General features: G+C 33.0%; 2 protein-coding genes across 3 annotated transcripts in view; one reads left to right on the top strand and one right to left on the bottom strand.

Moving 5' to 3' along the window:
• Positions 1 to 3,951, top strand: part of LOC132185644 (uncharacterized) — a gene marked incomplete in the record, with an annotated part of 27,497 nt that extends 23,546 nt beyond the window's left edge. Inside the window, 1 exon segment of the mRNA XM_059599406.1 lies at positions 3,007 to 3,951. Within this exon segment, the coding sequence (XP_059455389.1) occupies positions 3,007 to 3,469 (463 nt within the window).
• Positions 1 to 18,505, bottom strand: part of LOC132185645 (alpha-galactosidase) — a 32,367-nt gene extending 13,862 nt beyond the window's left edge. The window contains exons 1-15 of one of the 2 annotated variants that reach the window (XM_059599407.1): positions 18,109 to 18,505; positions 14,924 to 14,982; positions 14,699 to 14,755; positions 14,588 to 14,622; positions 14,232 to 14,335; positions 14,067 to 14,142; positions 13,913 to 13,971; positions 12,813 to 12,878; positions 11,134 to 11,217; positions 7,255 to 7,319; positions 6,993 to 7,075; positions 6,708 to 6,798; positions 6,433 to 6,482; positions 6,193 to 6,333; positions 5,003 to 5,312 (exon numbers count right to left, since the gene is read on the bottom strand). In XM_059599407.1, the coding sequence (XP_059455390.1) occupies positions 5,226 to 5,312; positions 6,193 to 6,333; positions 6,433 to 6,482; positions 6,708 to 6,798; positions 6,993 to 7,075; positions 7,255 to 7,319; positions 11,134 to 11,217; positions 12,813 to 12,878; positions 13,913 to 13,971; positions 14,067 to 14,142; positions 14,232 to 14,335; positions 14,588 to 14,622; positions 14,699 to 14,755; positions 14,924 to 14,982; positions 18,109 to 18,302 (1,251 nt within the window). In that variant the 5' untranslated portion in view covers positions 18,303 to 18,505 and the 3' untranslated portion in view covers positions 5,003 to 5,225. Of the gene's footprint in view, positions 1 to 5,002; positions 5,313 to 6,192; positions 6,334 to 6,432; positions 6,483 to 6,707; positions 6,799 to 6,992; positions 7,076 to 7,254; positions 7,320 to 11,133; positions 11,218 to 12,812; positions 12,879 to 13,912; positions 13,972 to 14,066; positions 14,143 to 14,231; positions 14,336 to 14,587; positions 14,623 to 14,698; positions 14,756 to 14,923; positions 14,983 to 18,108 lie in introns of those variants that run through there. The other variant, XM_059599408.1, reaches the window with a different exon arrangement.
• Between the last annotated feature and the right edge of the window lie 3,765 nt (positions 18,506 to 22,270).

Below are 22,270 nucleotides of genomic sequence, written 5' to 3' on the forward strand. Positions count from 1 at the left end.
TATAGAATGATGGCTATGAGTTTGTCTGCAGGTATTTATCTCATGTTTTTTCTTGACTTGCATTTCATCCTGCCTCTCCTCCTCACCACCCCACCACCCCCCTAACCCCTTTTCCTCTTCCAGATATCACAGGCATGTGCACATGCACCCCCTCAATAGAGATTTCATTTTTCTTCATCTAACTGATTGTTTTTCACCAAAGGTACCTCTCTCTTTGACCATAAGGGTAACATCCCTCCGAGGAACATTGCGGTTGCATATAAAGCCACCTCCTTCTGATCAGCTATGGCTTGCTTTCACATCCATGCCTGATATTGACTTTAACTTGGAGTCTTCTGTTGGGGAACACAGGATAACTAATGGCCATATTGCTGTATTCCTGGTCAGTCGACTTAAGGTATGGAAATTTTCTTTTTTCATGTAAAAGCCCATCTTTTTCTTCAGTACAGTAATAATATCCATCTTCAATGATTTCTTTCCAGTACTTCTATGGATGGTCTTGTAAAGAAACTCATAGATGAAGGCATTACATTACATATTTAGTTTTTTGCTCGAACATTTTTGTTGACACATGGAGGATAGGTTGTTGTATATGTGCATGGTTCTTATTGTATTTTCTTTCTCCTTGCATTCCTCTGGTTTAAACATTTAACCTTGTTGAATAGTTTTGAAATTAGTCAAGTTTTGATACTTTCTTAGAAGAAAAGATTCCTTTAAAACTACTCTTTACTATTGTCCTTTTGTTTTTTTTTTTTTAGCTCCTTTTGTGTATTTTTGTATGTTAACACATTCATACATACCTACACGTCTAAGGAATTGGAGAAAAATATTCTTCTTGAAGAAGTGAATTGGAGACAGAAATCTAGGGCCTTGTGGTTAGGGATGACAATTTTTGACACGATCCGAAAACTTGAAACGAAATTAAAGGGTCAGAGTTTGGCATAAATAGGTTCGGGTCATAAACAAGTCGACCCACTTGATAAACAGGTCAATCACAGGTCACCCTGCTTGACCCATGGGTTGACCCATTTGACCAGTTTTCTATGGGGCATAGGAATGTTAATGGGATTGATATCTCTCATCTTTTGTTTGTAAATGACACTTTGATTTTTTGCGGGGTTGACCCCAATCACCTCCTTCATCTACAATGCTTATTCTTATGTTTTGAAGCTATCTTAGGTTTGAAGATTAATTTGACTAAGAATGAATTGGTCCCTACAGGCAATGTCAATAATATAGAAGGTCTGGCTCATATTTTGGGATGTGGGTGTCTTCTCATTGCCAATGAAGTACCTAGGTCTTCTGTTGGGTGCTTCTTTTAAGGCTAAAGCTATTTGGGGTGACATTATTGAGGAGATCGAGCATCATTTGGTTGATTGGGAGCGTTTTAACTTGTCTAAAGGGGGTAGGATTACCTTGATTAGGAGCACCTTGTCTGATTTGCCTAATCACTTTATGTCTTTGTTCCTCCTTTCTACTACTATTTCCAATTGCATTGAGAAGTTAAAACGGGATTTCTTGTGGGGATGTATGGGTGTAAAGTTCAAATTTCACTTGGTAAGTTGGTCCAAAGTGTGTTTTTCGATTTCTTGGGGGGGTTTGGGGGTTCAAAATTTGCTTATGTTCAACCGAGCTCTTCTGGGGAAATAGTTACGGCGGCATTACGCTTATGAGAGTGTGGCTTTGTGAACATTGGTAGTTGACTTTAAATATGATAGCCCGTGGAGTGGGTGGTGTTCTAATGAAGTTAATGGGTCGTACAAGTTTGGTCTCTAGAAATTGATTAGTAGGGGTTGAGAGAAGTGTTTGAGATATACTAAATTTGAGGTGGGTGACGGCTCTAAGATTAGCATTGCTGCTTTAGGGATGCTTCCGTAGCAAACTATCTTCAATTATCTAATAGCTCTCCTAAGTACAATGTTAATTTTGTAAGAGTGGTGCATAATTGGAAGATAAAATTCTTTACTTCGTTTTTCAATTAGTTGGATTCGATCATATTTAGATGGGACAATGAAGACCAGTTTTGTTGGGCCTTCCAAGTTAGGGATGTTTTATAATGTCTTAATCCCCCATGAAAGCACTCCTTTCTTTGAAGAGCATTTGGAGGAGTAAGGCTCTCTTGAGAATGGTCTTCTTTGCTTGGTCGGCCACTTTAAGTAAGATTCTCACTTTGGATGACTTAAAAAAACAACATATCATTGTGGTAGATTGGTGCTTCATGTGCAAGATGAGTGAGGGAACACGTTGACAACTTTTGCTCAATTGCAAGATAGCTAGTGCCTTATGGAACTCTACCTCCGGTTTTTTTGGATTATTGTGGGTCATGCCTTGTCAAGGTTAGATCTCTTTTGGAGAGGACAATTTGGTAGTGCTCATAGCTGTTTGGAAGATCATTCTGCCTTGTTTGATGTGGGGTATCTGAACAGAAAGAAATGATCGAAGCTTTGAAGACTGTAGAAGACGATAGTGGAGTTAAAGGCCTTCTTCAATACCCTATATCAATGGATGGCTGCCTATAAGTGTTTTCATATTTCTAGTTTTCATGACTTTTTCATCTTTTTTATTTTTTTGGGTAGGTATTCTCTTGTATACTTCCTATGTATGTAGCTGCCCCTTTTTGGGTTTTAATGAATTTCGATTATATATATATATATATATATATATATATATATTGTAAGCATATTGTTGGATAGGATTTCTGCTATCTCTGCAATTGAAAGACAAAAACCCAGTCAGTTCTGCTTAACGAATGAATAATGCTAGGATGCTTTAACTGAACTTTATTTCTCTCATGCAGGCAGCAATCCGGGAAACTCTAGTGCTTCCGAACTGCGAAAATGTATGCATCCCCTGGATGATGGCAGAAAAGAATGACTGGGTACCGAAGAAGGCTGCTCCATTCATGTGGCTTAACCAAGAAGCAAATAATGATCCTACCACTGGGCATGAGGTAACCGCCTCCCAACCTATTGAAGCAAAAACCAAGACAGAAGTTAGTAGTAAGGAAACCTCCAGGGATCCAGAAAGCAAGCATCCAAAGCCCAAGACAGAAGTTAGTAAGGCAACCTCCAGGGATCCAGAAAGCAAGTATCCAAAGCCCGAGAATTCTGTATCAATCAATGAATCTCCTGATGTATTATCAGCCTCAACAAATTCAGTTCATATCAGCGGCGGAACTTTGCAAGAAACGAGAACCCCTTCTTTGTTAAGGAATGATGAACCACAAGAAACTTGCAAGCAGGCGGAGGAAATCCCAGAGAGTCAATCATCATCATCATCTAGGTCTATGATTCAATATGAAAAACAGGACAGTACCACTGAAGACGATGATTTGAGGCCGAAGAGAGTTGGGGGGAGAAGAGCAAGAATGCTTGATTTTAGTAAGAAGGTGGGTGAGAAAATTGAAGAAAAGAGGCGCCACATTGAAGAGAAGGGTAGGAACATTGTTGAGAAGATGCGAGGACCGTGAAACAGCAAGAACCAAGGAGAGACAGCTGCCTTTGTAACATATGGAATTGGCAGCAAATACCATTGTTCAATGGAGGGATGTGATCTTAATGAGGTCTCTCTGTTGTTTGATGGTGATCTTACTTGGGGTTCATTCACAAGCAATCAATATTTCAGGATCCCCTTGAATATAGAAAGTCATCTGTGTGATTCTTCCTCAAGTTTACATTGCACAATAAAATAGGGATATAATAGATTAGTTTTAGGTAGGGGGAATTATTAGCTTTACCGTAAGAAATTTTTTTTTTTTTTTTTTTTGATATGAAAGATGAATATACTGCTAAGCTTGAAAAATGCTCTTCTTTCTCTTATAGCAAGCATGTTTTGACTTCTTTACATCCAAAATGGGTAAATGAACAGCATTATCCTGAAAATTTATTGTAATGATTACCATGAAAGAATATGTTAATTATATGGTTTAAGTGCAATCTTAATATTCTGAAATGTGCCATGTAAACAAGACCAAGTGAAAAAAAGAAAAAGAAAAAATTACTTGGTGGATTATAGTATCTAGCATTTTTCAACCATGTATTAGAGAGAATGCAAAAAAAACAAAAAAAATGTGATAACAAACTAAGCTTTGCTATAACTAAAGAAAGAGATGTGGGAGAGAACATGGTCCACACTTTTTTAAATTTTATTTTTTATTTCTTTAAGTAATATTTAAAACTCATCTAGGACATGCATCACGTATTTAAGCCCGTTGACGTGAATCTCCTTTAAAAAATGGATGGAATCTAGATGGAAGGTGTATCTTGGTCTTTCAATCGACGACAAATACCACCTGTGATGTTTTTTTGAAAGTGAGGTAGCTATTTGATTTTGGCTCTTCTCATAGATACTAATCAGGCATTTAATCCTAATTTTTATTGAGACATATGGTTATGTGGTAGTTTCTAATTGGTTTAACGTGTATTTTCGTTACTTTTATGGATGGAAGATTGACGGATGAACCATCTCCGTTTTTACCCTCAAACGAAGTACCACTAACGATATGAATTGAAACTGAGGTGATCTTTTGTAAAGTTTGTAAGGATCCGTTTGGGATTGCGATTTCAAAAAGTATGATTTTAAAATAGTGATTTTAAAATATATGATTTGAAAACATAATTTTTAAAAACACAGTTAAGTGTTAGGCAAAATTGCTGTGTAGCCTTTAAAATTGTACATTTTCAAAAAAACACTCCTCCTTACTTGCGATTTGAAAAACGCAGAAACTATGTTTTTCAAATCTCAATTTTTTAAAAACGCAATCCCAAACAACCAATTTTTTGTGATTTGGTTTAAAATCGCACTTTTTGTATATGTCGCAATGTCAAACGCACCATAAAGAGTCAAAATCACTTAACACAACAAAAAGAAAGGAAAAAGTCCACATACCTCTCTCAAACTACCACCCAACTGACAATGTACCTCTCAAATTTTCAATTGCGACAATATCTCCCAAAACTACCAAAAATTGTCGATGTTCCCCACGGCTAGCATGAAAAGTATTCTTAAAAGAAAATAAACCAACTTAATATGGATATATATTCTAATATCATGCATGAAAACTTTGACAATTCACAAATTTCATTCTGTTTATGACTTGAATTAGATAACTTATACAGTAATCCTTTTAAACTAATTAACACTTAAATCAGTACAAGTACATGTATAAATATGAAGCCTTCTTCTCTTCTCTTGTATTCCAGCATCTTCGTTGGGTAATAATATCTTTAGTGGGGAGTTAGAACATACATTTTACAAGCATGGGACTCTAGATTGGCAGAGAGTTGTCCCTTCACTGATGATTTTGTTGAATGCTGCACAATTCAAACAATTAACCTCTTAGAAAATAACACTAGAGAATAATATAGGAAAAAAATCATATTTAATTTTTGGGTTTTCATCTGATTTTGATTTAGCATTTGGGTTTTCAGTTCCAAGAATAAGGTTCTTAAATTTTGCCCAAATTTTAAATATATTCCTTTATAACTTTACAATCATAATTAACAGTTTCTCATATGTCACTTGTGTCTCATTTGACACATCAATGTCTATCTCAACACCCCAATGCAGTGCCACATCATTGGAACCGAAGTCTTTTGTTATTGTTTTATGTTTTTCTAAGTTTTATGTGTTAGGTTGATTTTTATTTTTTGTGGATTTTTTTTATATATATAATTTTATGAATGACTTAGCACTTATTAAAGTAGCATTGCATCATGATTTGTCAAATGAGACATGTAGTAGATGACAAACCATTAACTTTGATAGTAAAGTGACAGATAAAACTTATTTTAAATTTGGGCAAAACCTAAAGATTATATTCTTAAAATTGAAAACTCAATGATGAAATTCAAATCATATAAATACCTAGGAGCTAAATATGATTTTCTTTTCTTTTTTTTTTGGAATAATATATATATATATAAAGAGAGAGAGAGAGATGTTAGGGGTCAATATTTTCTTCATATTTTGTCCATCTCATCTTACAAATGAACCATTCGATTTGTGGACTTATGTGAATCCTACATAAGTCAATAGTAGATCCCACAAATCTAATGGTTGATCTCTTGAATTTGTAGGAGAATATAGGCCAAATATTAAGAACTTATTCATCCTAACATTTCTCATATATATATATATAATACCTTCTTGCAATTTTAGAAAATAATAATATGAATTGGATATATATCTTACCGCCCACAAATCTCGAGCAGTAACTAAAGTAGCTGGATTAAGGCCAATATCAGACCAATGAGCAGTAACCGTTGCCTTTGATGGACCTCTGTTCCACAGGATTGTTGCTACCTTTTTCTTACTGAGTGGACCAGCCCAAACCTACAATTTGTTATTTACAAAATTATCTTATAATAATTTCATTTTACATGTTCCTCTTAAAATTTCAATAATAATGAAAAATAAGATGACAAAGCCTACCTCCAAATCCCCATCCTTCTTAACTTTTTTCCCTTGAACTCCAAGTTTGTCTGTCCAAAAATATTACTGATAAGAAATATTTTTAAAAAAAAAGAAAAAAAAAATCAATTTCCCCTATTTTCAGAAGAGCAGCTGTATTTGTTGTTTACCTTGATGGCCGTGATGAAAAATAATAATAATAATAATAATAATAATAATATTTTAATGCAAAAAAAAAAAAAAAAAATTGCACATGGCGTGCTGAACACGCCGCGTGCTGTTTTCATTCACCCTACCTTGATTAACTGCAATAACTTCCTTGTTGCTTAGTAATTCCAATGTCACATTTTGCAATGCTCGAATATCACATCCGATGAGTAAAGGTGCCTACGAACATCAATAGTACGGTTAATATTATTTAGTAAATTATTATATAATTTGATGATGTAGTAGTGAAAATCAGCTCTTGAATCAACACTTATAAAAAAATATTTTTACTGTCACGTCATCTCAATTGTATAATAGTCTATTAAATAACATTACTTTAATTTTATTTTTGAAATTATTTGTGAATAGGGTACCTTAGCTAATGCCCATATGCTGAAATGTGCACGATATTCCTCCGTTGTCATGCCGCCATTTCCAACTTCAAGCATGTCGGGATCTGACATCAATTGGTGACACAATGGTCTTACTTAACCCTTAATTTGTTCAACATAAATCTAATTGTTTAAATATTCCACGTCAGCTCAGTTGTAAATAAATTATATAAGACTTTGAATTTTTAAATTTACCCAAAGCTTGCACATATATTAAAAAAATAATAATAATAAAGTTAATTACCATTCCATCCTCCAGGTTTAGCATAAGATGCCCATTTGTCGTTTTGATCCGCGCGAGATGTCATGCTGAGAAGTGAAAAGCAAGTAAATTTTTTTTTCCCTATGACTCAATATATAATAATAAACTCGTTTTATCATTTACGCTTTTCTTCTAGATTTTTTTTTATTATTTCATTAATTATCGGCCGTCCAAGTCAGTATAGTAATAATTAAGTAATTAACAAAGAGGTATGTATGGTTGTGCTTGATTTTTTGAATAATGGAATTTTTGACTCTTCTATCAATGAGACATTCATTACTTTAATTCCAAAAATCAAAGCCCCTACGCGTATCACCGAATATCGGCCAATCAGCTTATGTAACGTCATTTATAAATTAATAGCCAAAGCATTAACAAATAGGATGAAGAATGTGCTGGCTCATATAATTTCCCCAAATCAAAGTGCATTTGTTCCAGGATGATTAATAATAGATAATATTTTGGTGGCATTTGAAGCTCTTCATACCATGGATTCTACATTGGCAGGGCGGAAGGGATACATAGCACTAAAGTTAGATATGAGCAAGGCCTATAATCGGGTTGAATGGGCCTTTCTAGAGACTATGATGAGAAGATTGGGGTTTGCAGCAGAATGGGTGGAGAAAGTGATGACATGTGTCTATACAGTCACCTACTCAATTCTCATTAATGGTCAACCCTGTGGGAAAATAGTGCCATCTCGGGGTATACGGCAAGAGGATCCACTATCACCGTACCTTTTTATATTATGTGTGGAGGGACTCAGCACTTTGTTGAATAAGGCGAAGCGGGATGGGCGGATCACAGGACTCCCTATTGCTCGAGGAGGTACAAAGATAAATCATCTTTTGTTCGCGGATGACAGTGTGCTATTTTGCCGAGCTAGTATATTGGAATGGTTTCGAATCCAAGAAGTTCTGGAGGTATATGAGAAACCTCGAGCCAACAATTGAACCGCAATAAGACTTCAATTTTCTTTAGCAAGAATACCAAGGAGGAGGCTAAAACTTACATCCTAAATGCCGCTGGGGTGACTTCCACAGCTAGGTATGAGAAATATTTGGGCTTACCGGCATTAATTAGAAGATCAAAGGTGAGTGCTTTCACAAATATTACTGGGAAAATATGGGAACGCATAAATGGCTAGAAGGAAAAGTTCCTCTCCCAAGCAGGGAAGGAAGTATTATTGAAGGCAGTGGTACAATCGATCCCAACATACACAATGAGCATATTCCAATTGCCAAAGACGCTCTTTAAAGATATTAATTCTATGATGGCTAAATTCTAGTGGGGGCACAAGGTGAATGATTCACGAATTGTGTGGATGAGTTGGCACAAGATGGGAATGGCGAAGGAGAGTGGTGGAATGGGGTTTCGTGACCTGGAAATGTTCAATTTAGCGCTCCTCGCTAAGCAAGGGTGGAGATTATTACAAAATCTGGACACTCTAGTTGGCACCATATTTCGGGAAACATATTACCCCCAAGGGACTTTTTTGGAAGCAAACTTGGGAAGGAAACCCTCATACGCATGGCGAAATATATGGAATGCAAAAGGGCTTCTCAATGAAGGCTTACTATGGAGAATTGGCAATGGAAAATCGATCCGGATATGGGAAGACCGCTGGCTGCCAACCAAAGGATCACATAAAATCCAATCTCCTATCCAAGTGTTACCTAGAGATGCCAAAGTGAGTGCCCTTCTCAATTTGGACACTAGCTGGTGGGATACGGAATTGGTACAAAATGTTTTTAACGAAGCCGAGGCAAGGGAGATTTGTGGCATGGTGGTATGTCCCAATAATAGAAGCGATAGACTGGTTTGGGCAAGGGGAAAAATGGTGTGCTCACAGTGTGAAGTGCTTATCACTTAGCCAAGGAAATAGGGCAAAGGGAAGAAGGGAGCTGCTCTAAAGATAATATGCTCATGGGGCTGTGGAAAGGGATATGGAGAATAAAAGGAGCAAGTGTGCTTAAAACATTTATGTGGCAAGCATGTAATAATATTTTGCCTACTAAGGAGCTGCTGTACAAGAGGAAAATTGTTCCAGATCCTTTATGTCTGAATTGTGGATTGACAACTGAAACAGTAGGCCATATCCTTTGGAGTTGTCCCTCCGCCAGAGATGTGTGGACTGAATGCACTCCCCAACTCAATAAATGCACTAATGAAGCTAATTTCCTTGATATTATGGCCCTTTTGATGGAAAGACTGGATGCGGATCAGTTGCAACTCATGGCGGTTATTGCAAGGCAGATTTGGCTTAGGAGGAATCTGGTCGTGTTTGGGGGGGTTTTGACTAACCCGAGAACTCTGATACATTGGGCCAAGGATCAAGTCGCTAACTGGTGCAAGTTCAATAAACGAAGACCAAAGAGAGAGGTAGGTCAGGCACCAGCTTCTCCTGTTGCTTGGATCAAACTACCATTGGGCTATGTGAAAATCAATTGGGATGCTTCGATTGACAAGAGGTGGAACAAAATGGGTGTTGGCGTACTAGTTCGAGATCATGAAGTAAAAGCCATAGCTATGTTTTGTAGTAGTAAGGCATATGTGCAGGATCCATCCATGGCCGAAGCATTAGCTGTCTGGGAAGCGATGAAGCTGGCACATAGAATGGACTTGCAATACATCGAGCTCAAAGGAGACTCCTTAGAAATAATCCAACTGTTGCAAAAGGAAGGAGGTTGTTGGTCTACATATGGGCAGGTTGTGAATGATACAAAGGAGAGACTGGAACATTGGCCAGAGTGGAGAATCCAACACGTTCGCAGAACGGCAAATGGAGCAACCCACCAATTAGCCAAGCTGGCTCTCGGGTATGACACAGCTCAGGAGTGGCGGGAGGTCTTTCCTCCTAGTGTGCAATACATTTTAACTAAGGAATGCTAAGCTTTTGTTTTATTATGAATCCCATTTCAAAAAAAAAAAAAAAAAAGTTATTAAATTTACTTCTTCTTACCTGCTTAAGCTTTTGTGATAACATATAATTTAACACAAGTCAATTTATAAATTACTTTAAAGAAAAAATTATAATAATTCAAACATTTTCCTTTAATTTATAAAGAAGAGAAAATTACACTTTACCCCCTCAAAGTTTGAGGCAATTTTCAATTTGACCTCTAATTTTTCAATTTTTACATGCACCCCCCCCCCCCCAACTTCTAAATTTTTGCAATTCGACCAATTTTATCCAAAAATTATCATATTGCCCCTATTTTTTTTATAATAAAAAAAAAAAACTAAAAAACTAAAAAAAAAAAAAAAAAAAAAAAATTGGGGTGTAAAAATGGCCAGATGGCCAAAGAGCCACCCTGAATTTTTTTTTAAAATTTTTTATAATAAATTAAAAAAAAAAAAAAAAAAAAATTATGGGCAATATGAGAAGTTTTGAATAAAATTGGTCAAATTGCAAAAATTTGAAAGTTTGGAAAGGTGTATTGCAAAAATTGAAATATTGGAGGTCGAATTGAAAATTGTCTTAAACTTTGAGGGGGTAAAGTGTACTTTTCCCTAGAAAGAATGGATAAGATTTTACAAACTCCACAGTAAAGTAGAAACTAAACTATATTATACAATTTTTTTCTTTTTTTAAAAAATAAAATAAAAAGACTGGCGGAATAGATCAATTCTAGTTATTCTACTTGAGTGTGACAATAAATTCAATAATAGCACATAGCTAATAATTGCACATGAAACACCTAGATGGTAGAAACCACAAATCATTCCCTCAAGTCTGACTGAGTTATAGCATGACCTAACCCCATTAACACATTAGTAAAACTCAAAACAACTAATACTAATAGGATTCACGACCCATTTTTGATATTCATTATAAATGAAAACTAAATTTTATCTTACCTGTTCCAATTGTCTTCGATGTCACCTGTTGTTCTCCAACTATTCCCAACACTTGCGGCCCAAGTGGCTGGGTCTTCTTGTCCCCTAAAGTTGGTAACAAATTAAATTAAGAAGAAAAAAAATGTGGTCACCTATATCTTTACATGATATAATCACTTGAATGCCAAGCAATGGAAGTATACAAATTAGATAAATGACATTTAGTGGACTCTCATACAACTGCTATACAACCAAAAATGAAGGCATAAAGTATTATGGGCAGGGGTCAAGGTATAAGCTTAGGGAAAAAAAAAAAAAAAAAAAAGGAAGGACAAAAATTTCCTCCAAACCAGTCTGGATGAAATATCGTCCAAGCCATTTAAAATAGTGTCAAGTGTCTAAATATTTAAAATGCATATTAAATTCTTAACGTTATTAATAGTAGTTTACTAATTTAGACTAAATTTAATATATATTTTACATGTTTATAGACATTTGGCACTATTTTAAATGGGTTGAAGCTTATTTCCTCTAGTTTTGAGGAAATTTCTGTCCAAAAAAAAAGGGGCCATGCATAAATTTATTATTATTTTTTTATCATCTAAAATGATGGTTCAATAACCCAAGAAAATCCCTAAAGTGATTAGGTACACGCTAGGGTATAAACTATAAAAAAGAAAGAAAAAAAAATTATAAAACCTCAAATTAAAAATCACACGAAGAAAAAGTAACAACCATGAAACAAGAATATAGTGAGTTTAAGCCGCGTTTAAGATAAAAACAAATTACTTTGCACTACTTCTGTGTTGCAAATTGCTTTTTTTTTTTCTTTTTTTTTTCATTTGTTTTTTGTTTGGAAAATTAAATAAGTACAGAAAATTAAGCTCTAAACTTCAAATTTTAAGATTCTTGATTGTGGACTAACGAGATGTACAACAAAATGCTGAAGAAAGATAAAATTTAGTAGGTAGGACCAAATCTCAAATGGGTAACTAGTTTAATGGGTTAGGGCCAAAAGTAAGGTTATTACAATTTTTAATGGGTAAGGGCCAAAAGATTTGAGAATGAGTAACCAACTTTTAGGTTTTAATGGGTATGGCTCAAAAGATTTTTTGGGTAGGAGCAATAGGGTCAAAAAGTTTAGTGGGTGGAGCCAAAACTTTTATTGGGTACGGCCGAAAACATTTATATGTAGGGCCAAAAAAAATTGTGGGTAAGGGCAAATATTTTTTTTTTTCTAGCTTGGGTAAGGGCCAAAGACTTAAAAAAACTAAAATTTGACCTTTAAATTTTTTTTTCCTCAAGAATTGAAGGGGGTCATAGCGTATACCAGCACCCCTCTTTCCATTCATGTGTACAACTATGATGATGTGGCAATAAATATTAACCATTAATTTTTATTTTTAGAAGCCCTTGTTGATCTAAAGGTTGATTTGCATTGCCACATCATTATAGTTGTATGACAGTCGTATGAGAGTCTATTAAACAAAAGCACCATTTTTTTTTAGCTAAACTATACTTTTGATTGAATGATATATAGGTCTTAATTTAGTTCCCAAATTTTCAAAAATAAATAAATAAATAAAATTATACATATATCTCATGGAACTTTGTATAAACTAATTTATGTGAATATCATAATATTATATATAAGTAGAAAATAGTGGTTGATGCAACCATATGCTTAATTATCTACTTACCATTCGCATAGAGAAAAGAAGATGGGTCGCCCAGACTTCAATAATGCTTTACTCATTGTCGGATACCTTAAAAAAAAAAACCAAAAAAAAGAAAAAAGAAAAACTGTAATGCAATCCAAATGTTTACGCTATAAATTACACTTTTATCTCACCTTATGTGGTTTTTAGAACTTCTCTATTGAATTGAGAATTCAAATAGAGAAATATTACAAACTACACCCACATTGCACTCTTATCTCACTGAGTTAGTAGTGCCTATCAAACTTTATGTTTTTTTTTTTTTTTTTGGAAAAAGTACACTTTACCCTTCAAAGTTTGGGACGATTTTTAATTCGATCTCCAATGTTTCAATTTTTGCAATGCACCATCCTAAACTTGCAAAGTTTTTTCAATTCGACCAATGTTATCCCAAAATTCCTATATTGCCCCTATTTTTTATTTTTTATTTTTTATAAAAAAAATTTAAAAAAAAAAAAAAAAATCGGGGTGGCTCTTTGACCTTCTGGCCATTTTTGCACCCCTAAATTTCCTTTTTTTTTTTAATAAAAAAAAATTATGGGCAATATGTGAATTTTGGGATAATATTGGTCGAATTGAAAAAAAATTTGCAAGTTTGAGGGGATGCATTGCAAAAATTGAAACATTGAAGGTCGAATTAAAAATTGTCCCAAACTTTGGGGGGTAAAGTGTATTTTTTTTTTTTTTTTTGTTTAACAATGATTAATTCAAAGACTAATGGACACTGCAGCCCATTAAAATAAATATGTGGTATGCATCATTACTCATTAGAATATGTGTGTATATATACACATTGAAAAATGCTAAACATTCTAAATTTTTATTCTAAAAGTTGGTTCTCAAATGATGTGTCGTCATCCTATGAGTTGGTGACACACTTCCCAAAATAATCAATCTCACAAGATGGTGACACATTATTTGGGAATCAACTTTTGAAAAAAAAAATTTAGAACGTGTAACACTTCTCGTACACATTTGTACGTATACTTATACATAAAATGGAAATTATTATAATATTTTCTTAATATGGACTCTGAAATTAAACTGACTAAAACCATGCATAGTACAAACTCAATTAATACCTTTTCTTTGGACTTGTGCCATCATCGTTACAATTATCATACTTCAAGAAGTCAACCCCCTAGGTATATATAGGATAAAATAATGAATTAGCCAAAATTTAATTAATTAAATAGAAGATCGAATCAATGATCAAAGAAATAATTCAAATCTTACCCAGGAAGCAAAAGTTTTTGCATCTTGTTCCTCATGGCCTAGTGATCCGGGCATAGTTTTACTACAAGTTTGAGTCCTACAAAAGAAGATCAAGAAATTAAGAATAAAATTGAAAACTTGAAATAAATGTTTTCTATTACAAACAAAATAAAGTAATGGTAATACCCAGCATCAGAGTAAATCCCAAGCTTCAACCCTTTTCTATGGACATAATCTGCTAATGCCTTAATCCCGGAACCAAATGTTGAAGCTCTCGGCACCAAATTCCCCTGCCACAATTCAAATTTATTATAAGAGAACATAACATAAATTTCTAAAAGTATCATATGTTTCTTGAGCACGTGAGAATCACATATAAACTTTTTATTATTATTATTAATACTATTAAAAAATCACGAGATATATACAATTAAAAAAATATGTGTTCTCACATACTAAGAAACATATGATACTCTTAGAGATCTACAATCTGATTGGTAAGAAATTTTTGTCTCGAGCAATATAGTAAACATATAGAATACCCGAGAGTCTCGATTAAGCTCAGCCCAGCAATCATCTGAAAGGATATTTAAAACGACAGTGGATTAGCATGTGTTAAGTAATAAAAATACAGAAATGAAGCACAAGCGTACCTAGGTTTATATACTTGTATCCTACTTTCGAAAGTCCGGTTGACACCATTGCATCCGCTGTAACCACACGAATTTTACAGTATAAATTATAAATTGACGAGTGTGTTTTTTTTTTTTTTCTAATTAAATGAGAAAAGCGTTACAAGGATGGAAAAATAGAAATTGAGAAGTTTAATTTCTGTGTGTCAATTTTTTATAAGTGGGAATTAAATTAAATTAAGTTACCTGTTTCCCTAATCAATTTCTCCTCAATCTTACACTGGAAGTGGTTCCAACTATTCCACCTGATCAACATTAATAATGATGGCACATGAGCAAACATAATTAAAAGAATTAATTGAGCAATTGAACTCCATCTCCAATTTCCAAATATATGATTGTTATTTTTCTTCTATACATATATAGCCATGGGAATATCCAAAAAAGATTAAGAGCCTGTTTGTGATTGTATTTAAGGGGTCTAAAAGTGCTTTTAACACTTAAAAAGTCTGTTTGAAGAAAAAAATACTCGTTTGGTAAAAAAATTAAAAGCCCTTTTAAGGGTCTAAAAAGCCTAAAAACTGTCAAAACGTATTTTTGGCAAAAGTTTAAAAATAAAGCTTTTGTTCAAAAGCTCTTTTTGACTTAAAAGTTCTATTTCTCAAATGTAATCCTAAACAGGCTCTAAATCTATTCAATTTCTCGTATACATTATTTAGATACCCAAAAAAAAGAAAAGAAAAAAAAGGATTCTATTTTATATTAAAAATCAACATTAGAAGGCATTTGAAAATGGGGTTAAGACTCTTTTTACATAAAAGAGCAATTTTTTTCTTTTCATTTTCACATATTTGTTGTCCAACTTACTGATAGATTTGGATAGACAGAACGAATTGATACCAAAATTTTGAAAAACAATTTGAATTGCATTGATTTAAAGTTTAAAGACAACAATAGTGTCATTTCAATTTACTCTCTACTAATAAGTCTTCAGGTCCTTCAATTTTTCAATTTTTTTTTTTTTTTTTTTTATTTCAATTCTTTTTGTCAAAAATGGTCTAGAACTTGAGATGTGGCCATTAATGCCATGTCAATACTTTTGCCACCTCTGGCGGTGGGGTGATCGCCGGAGGTAGCCTGCCTAGCTACTCTTAATTGACATATGTACCTTAGATTGTAGGAATGAAACCTTGAAATGGAGATGATCGATTTAGTACAAATTATGAGGGCAAAATAGTATTTTCAAGAGGGTAAAATGGTCTTTTCAAATTTAGAAAGACCATTTTGTCCTCCTAATTTGTACAAATCCAATCCTCGGATCCTTTTTTTAATAGATTGTAGGGATATCAAATTTAAAAAGACAATTTTACCCTCCTAATTTGTACTAACCCGATCCTTGGATCCTCTTGATATCTTGTAGGGATGTCAATCACCTTTGACCCCAAAGATAATTTAGTGATCATTTTACTAAGGAGATGGTACTTTAGCATTTCTTTAGGAGGGGAAAAGATAGTGCTCGAGTCCCTGTCACTGGCATTTTATTCTTTTGAGGATAAATGAGGAGAACTAATTAAGTCTATTATAAAAGAAAAAAAAAATTTTCTGTAAATTTAAAACTTGGCTATGTAAATCTATTAATATCAATATCAATATAAGGGTGCGTTTGGGAGTGCGTTTTTTAAAAAATAATCTGTGATTTTAAACCAAATCGCAACTTTAGGGTGTTTGGAATTGCGATTTTAAAAACGCAAATTTTAAAATCGCAAAAAAATCTACGATTTCCATAAGTTGATTAGAGGGTGCTTATTTGAAAAAGTGAGAATTTAAAACAAAATCACGATTTTTATTAAAAATATATTTGACGCAATAGTTACCTTTTTTAGAACGGAAATGAAAAAAATACCAAGAATACCCACCTAAAATATATTAAAACCCTTCTTTTCTCTTTTTTTTTTTCTTCATCCTCTCTGTCTTGTTCATCCTTATTGGTAATTTGATTATGAAACCGCAATTATATGCTAATGTTATTCAAACACTCAATTGATAAAAAAAATACTTTTAAGTATGTTTTACCAAATACCTGTGCGATTTTAAAAATACAATATTTAAAAACGCAATATTTAAAATCGCACTTCCAAACGGGTCATATGAATCTTTCAAAATATATATAAGAAGAGATAAGCATTAAGTGACGTGGATGGCACGCCAGAGAAATCTTTTTCGTTTTCAAAAACTTAAAAGCTCCTTCTTGGATACGATTCTTGCAAGATCTCATTAAAAGCACTGGTCAGCAGTTTGGTGAAATGTAACCATTAGTCAGAGTCACACAGTCGACACATAAGTCTCACTTACGCGTTATGTGTCGGCCGGACAAAAAAATGATGTTATTGCTAAAATATATGGAAAAATACATTTTATTTTCTAAATTATTCATTCATTTATACTTTTAATTCTAATGTTTAAAAAGTGATACTTTATCCCCAAACTTTTAAATTATTGCAATTCTACCATTTTAATTTTTTTTTTTGTTGAAAAAAAAAAATTAAATTAAGAGGTGACCACCTAGGTTGGGCTGGGATGGCTTCGGCCACCCAGACCGGCCACCCCTCAATTAAAATTTTTTTTTTCCTAACTTGGGATGGGGGCATTTTGGACAAAAAAAAAAAAAAAAGTTAGAATGGTCGAATTGTAACAATTTAGAAGTCTAGAGTGAATAAAATATCACTTTTTAAACATTAAAGTTAAAAGTACAAATAGATAAATGCTTCATAAGGTTAAAGTGTATTTTTTCCTAATATTAGTAATATATATATAACTGATATAGAATCGTGTACCAACCAACATATCAAAAAATGACAAATAAATAAATAAATAGCTTATTACAAATATTTATGCTAATAAAAAATATAAATGTTAATTATTAAAAAAAATAATTTCAACATCAAAGTATCCATCCATTTCATCGGCCCCTCTATATTACAGATGTGACATGCAGAGTCTTGCACCCGGCTTTTAAGTCAAAAATTGGACGCACGGGCCTTGATTGTTAAAATACACAATATTCTCTCTCAGACTCTCACTATTTATTTTATTTTATTAAAAAAAATAAACATTAAAACATTCTCACTTTTATATCATATCATTCACTTTTTATTATTATTTAAATAAATAAAAAATTCACTATAAAATAAAATTTTTCATTTTTTAATACCATTTTTTCATTTTTCTATGTCAATTATTATTTTCGTTTTTAAATAAATAAGTTTTTTTTTTTTTTTTAAATAAAAAAAAATTAAACTTATTATTGATTGTAATGCATAGGGCATAAACTTGAGGGGAAGAGGATGGTAAATCAAAGTATATATGCAGAGACCAACAACAGAATTGTACGTTAAGATAACTAAAAAGGACAAACAGATTAAAGGGCTTACCCCATTGGAGGGGTTTTACCAAGTCCATTTGCCAGAAGATTTCTTCGGATCATCATCTCCTTTGAAATATTGGATCCCCTGCTACTCGCCTGCAGATGGGTGTACCGTGCAGAAGCAGCAGCAGCTCCTCCGCCGCCACCCGAGAACAGAAAGATGCATAAGGCCAGGCCCACCGCCAAAGATAAATCAGCCATGTGGGGAAGTATCGATCGAGTATATATATAGCTTAAACTGAAACACAAGATCAGGAACAAAGAAGAAGCTGAAGAAGAAAGCTTTGCAGTGGTCGACAGTTCATGAAAGCAGGAGTCCACAAAGGAGTACTAATTTATAGTAAGATAATAGAGAACAAGGTTGGTCGTACAGCTCAGCAGGCTAAGCCAATGCCAAAGCCAAAATTTGCCGTCTCTTATATTATTTTGGCTGAATCTGATTGCCCGTGTCTCTTAAGGTAGAATTAAAATCATAAGGCTAATATCCGATTAGTTATATTGAAATGATATTTTTGTTTTTTTAAAAAGAGAAAAGACAAGAATACCCTTCTAATATAATTAACTGAATAACATGGAGAGCATCTGTTCTTTCCTCCAAATTGAATTAGAGAAATTTTCTTCAACCTAATTTATAAAAGTGACAAATGTTTTTTGGACATGTGAGATTCATATATTTTTTTAATAATAAGAATAAAATTAAAATAAATTTTATTAAAAAATCATTTGCATCTCACAAGTTATTAAAAAACTAATATTATTTTTATGGACGAAATTAAAGAAGAATTCTTCTAATTTAATTGGAAGGAAAGCTTTGTCCCCTATTCTGTGTTTGCCTCACATTCTTATGTATGCACACGTGAGGTAGCATCATAGCTTGGGCATGATGAAAGCTTAGAGTTGAAGGAAAGGGAACGTCGGCTGGTGCGTAGAAGTGGGGAGAGGCCAATGGAGATGGAGACAAGGCAAGATTAGCGGCAGCCTAAGCTGCTTAGGCATAAATATCCCCCCGCATGATCCGCCGCCCCCCTTAGTGGTCTCACTCCAGCGAATCATGCGGGGGGACAAAGTTTCCATTTTAATAATGCTCTCATCCATTATAATTTCCAGAAGTTTCTTTTATACGGGGTTGGTCGAAATATTCTTCACCCCACATAAAATAGGAATAAGATTTTTTTTAGTTTATTTTAGATCGGAGAATATTTAATTAATAGTCAAAATTTCTTTAAAGAAATCCTGAGGCCATAAATAAAATATATGTCACATTAATAAAAAAATATATATATATATATATATTATATATTTTTTAAAAATTATAAAAAATTAAGGGGTGGCTCATTTGGAGATGGTCGGACCACCCCAGATAGGGTTAGGAGTTCTTTCGGCTAACCCAGACCGCCAGTCTGGGGTGGTTGAAGCCACCCCATGGCCCTTGGACCACCCCCAAGGGTCAGATCAAAAAAAAAATTGTTTGGCCCTTAGTCGGGTGTTGATTAACAATCCAAAATAAAATTAAAGCAAAGAAAATTATTATTATTATTATTTTTAATGGGATTAGCAATCCCATAAATAATTAGTAAAAATAGTCAATATATTAAAACACCAAGGTATTGTTAAACTAATGATTAAATGATTAAATTTATCTATTCTTATAAGTTTAAACTTTTAGGATAAATGGTGATTTAACATGGTATTGGAGTCAAGGTTGAGTCAAAGGTCTTGCGTTACAACCTTCACCCCATCAATTAATTCTTATTTAAATTAATTATTTCACGTGTTGGACCTTCTCTATTAAAGAGAAAATGTTAAAGTATTGATTAAATAATTAAATTTATCTATTTTTATAAGCTTAAAATTTAACATGTTACATATCCACACAAAGACACAATTATTGGTAGTTCTAACAATTTTACTTTATAACTCAACTAAAATCCATACGAAAGATGATCTTCATCGAATGATTTAACAACAGGAAAAACAAGAACAATATTTTCCAAAGGTAGGTTTATGAATCTAATTGATCGAAAGAATATATAATTAGAGGAAAACAAGGAATAATAAAATAAAAACAGGATTTTATGTGGTTCTTTTATGACTTATGTTCACATATTAAAGCCTTAAGATTACAGTTTATTCTTATTCCAATGACCATGTTATAATACAAAATACGTATTCATATTTATAGGAGAATTGTAATAGATAAGTATGATAATTAAGTCAAATCATCAAATCTAATCATAATCAAATCTCATAATCTATTTTAACATCTTGTTCAAACTTAAGATAGAAGATTCTGAAAGCTTAAGTTTGAAAAAAAAAAAGAATTTTTTTCTTTTTTTTCTCTTTTTTTTTCTTCTCTTGAAGATGGCAAACTGCCTCGCACATGAGAAACTTGCCCGAGTTGGTGGCGCCCGGCTATCAATTTTTTCTCAATTTTTTTCAACCTCCTTTTCTCGGTTTTTTTTTTTTTTTTTTTTCTTTTTTTCAACGCCTTTTCATGTTTTCCAATATACCACTTTCAAAGTAAACCTTAGTCTCCACCTGTTTTCCTTCTTTTTCTAAGAAGCTGAATGACCCACAACCAAGAGACTTCCTAACGCACATGATGCTTTACAACAAAAGAATAAAGGGAAAATTATACTTTATTCTCTGAAATTGTACTACTTTTTTAATTATATCTCAAATATTTTAAAATTGACAATGTATGCCAACAAAGTTTCTAAAATTATTAATTTCATGCAATATGATGTGTCATGTGTGCTTTAATTTGGACTGCCTAACGAGCAAGATTGTTGTTATTATTATTATTATTATTATTTTGAAGTAAGAAGGCTTTAGACTTTTATTAATCAAATCAAGATGAAACAAGTTGCTTAGCAGCTCTCGGGGAATGGGGCAATATCTTGTAAAGGTGATGAGAGCAACCAAGGTAAGGAGTTGAGAATTGCAGAATGCTTGCTATTTGGTTTCTCTAAAGGCAACCATGACAATACCAAAACAGAGACATTTTGCAATCCTCATTCCAGAGTGTTAAAATATTTGTTACAAACATTCATTTTTTAGTCACTTAAAAATGTTTTATCATTTGATATTATCTTCATGAGTTTTTATGAGAAATAAAAATTATCTTTAACCATTTTGGTTTATAACTATTTGTATTTATTACTTGTTTATGGGATATAACTTTTATGACCGTTTGTATTTATTAATTGGTTATGAGTTATTAAATAAAAATTAGTTTTAATTGATTTTTATAGTTTTGACCGTTAGTCTTTAACAACTTTTATTGTAGTTTGACCATTTGATTATTAACAAATGTTTTACCCTTTTTTGGTGTTATGTCATTAACCCATTGATTTCCTTACCGTTTTATAACCATTTAGAGTTAATATATTTTATTGCATTTTATAACAAGTTTTATGCTTTGGAGTTTCTAAACGTTTTGACCGTTTAGTCGTTAGATTTACTTTATGACATACTTTCCAGCACTTGTATATATAGATATACTAATACATTGAAGGTAAGAACATATATGAGAGATAGACGAAAAAATCACTTATTTTCTATCTAAGGCTAAAGCCGTAGAGTGTGTTGCAAAACACTTGTTTCATGGCATATGCTTTATTATTGGTTTTTCTACAAAATAATATTCTGAAGTCCCTCATCAACTTTGATAATTGGGTTGTTCTATTACTCTTCGTTATTTGGAAGTGCCATCCTCAACCAAGATAGACGCTATAATCTAATCTTAGGAGGTTGCATGTCAAAGGATCCGATCGCACCGAGTTATACACTCCGGAAGGCACGAATCAACATTTAAGGACAACGCTATTGTGTGATTCTATAGTATTGTGAGATCTTTCCATACTCTATTTTCATCTCTTGTATTTTATTTATTTTATTGTTAATATTCATATTGTAATTATTTTATATCAATGAGATTTTGTGCACCATCCAAAATTATTTCCAACAATCTTAAAGGTTGATCATGATGGTTGCACAAATATTTTTATTAAAATTATAACAATAGTATTTAAACTTTTGAGAAGTCAAATACTATAAGAGTCAATTTGCAGTATGCAATTCACATACAAGAAAGATGAAATCAATCTTGAGTGGAAAGATTTTGTTGTGAAAAAACATTCTGGAAATTGATTCATTTATCAAAAGAA

This window comes from Corylus avellana, chromosome ca6 (assembly GCF_901000735.1).
Source record: "Corylus avellana chromosome ca6, CavTom2PMs-1.0".
NCBI lineage: Eukaryota > Viridiplantae > Streptophyta > Magnoliopsida > Fagales > Betulaceae > Corylus > Corylus avellana.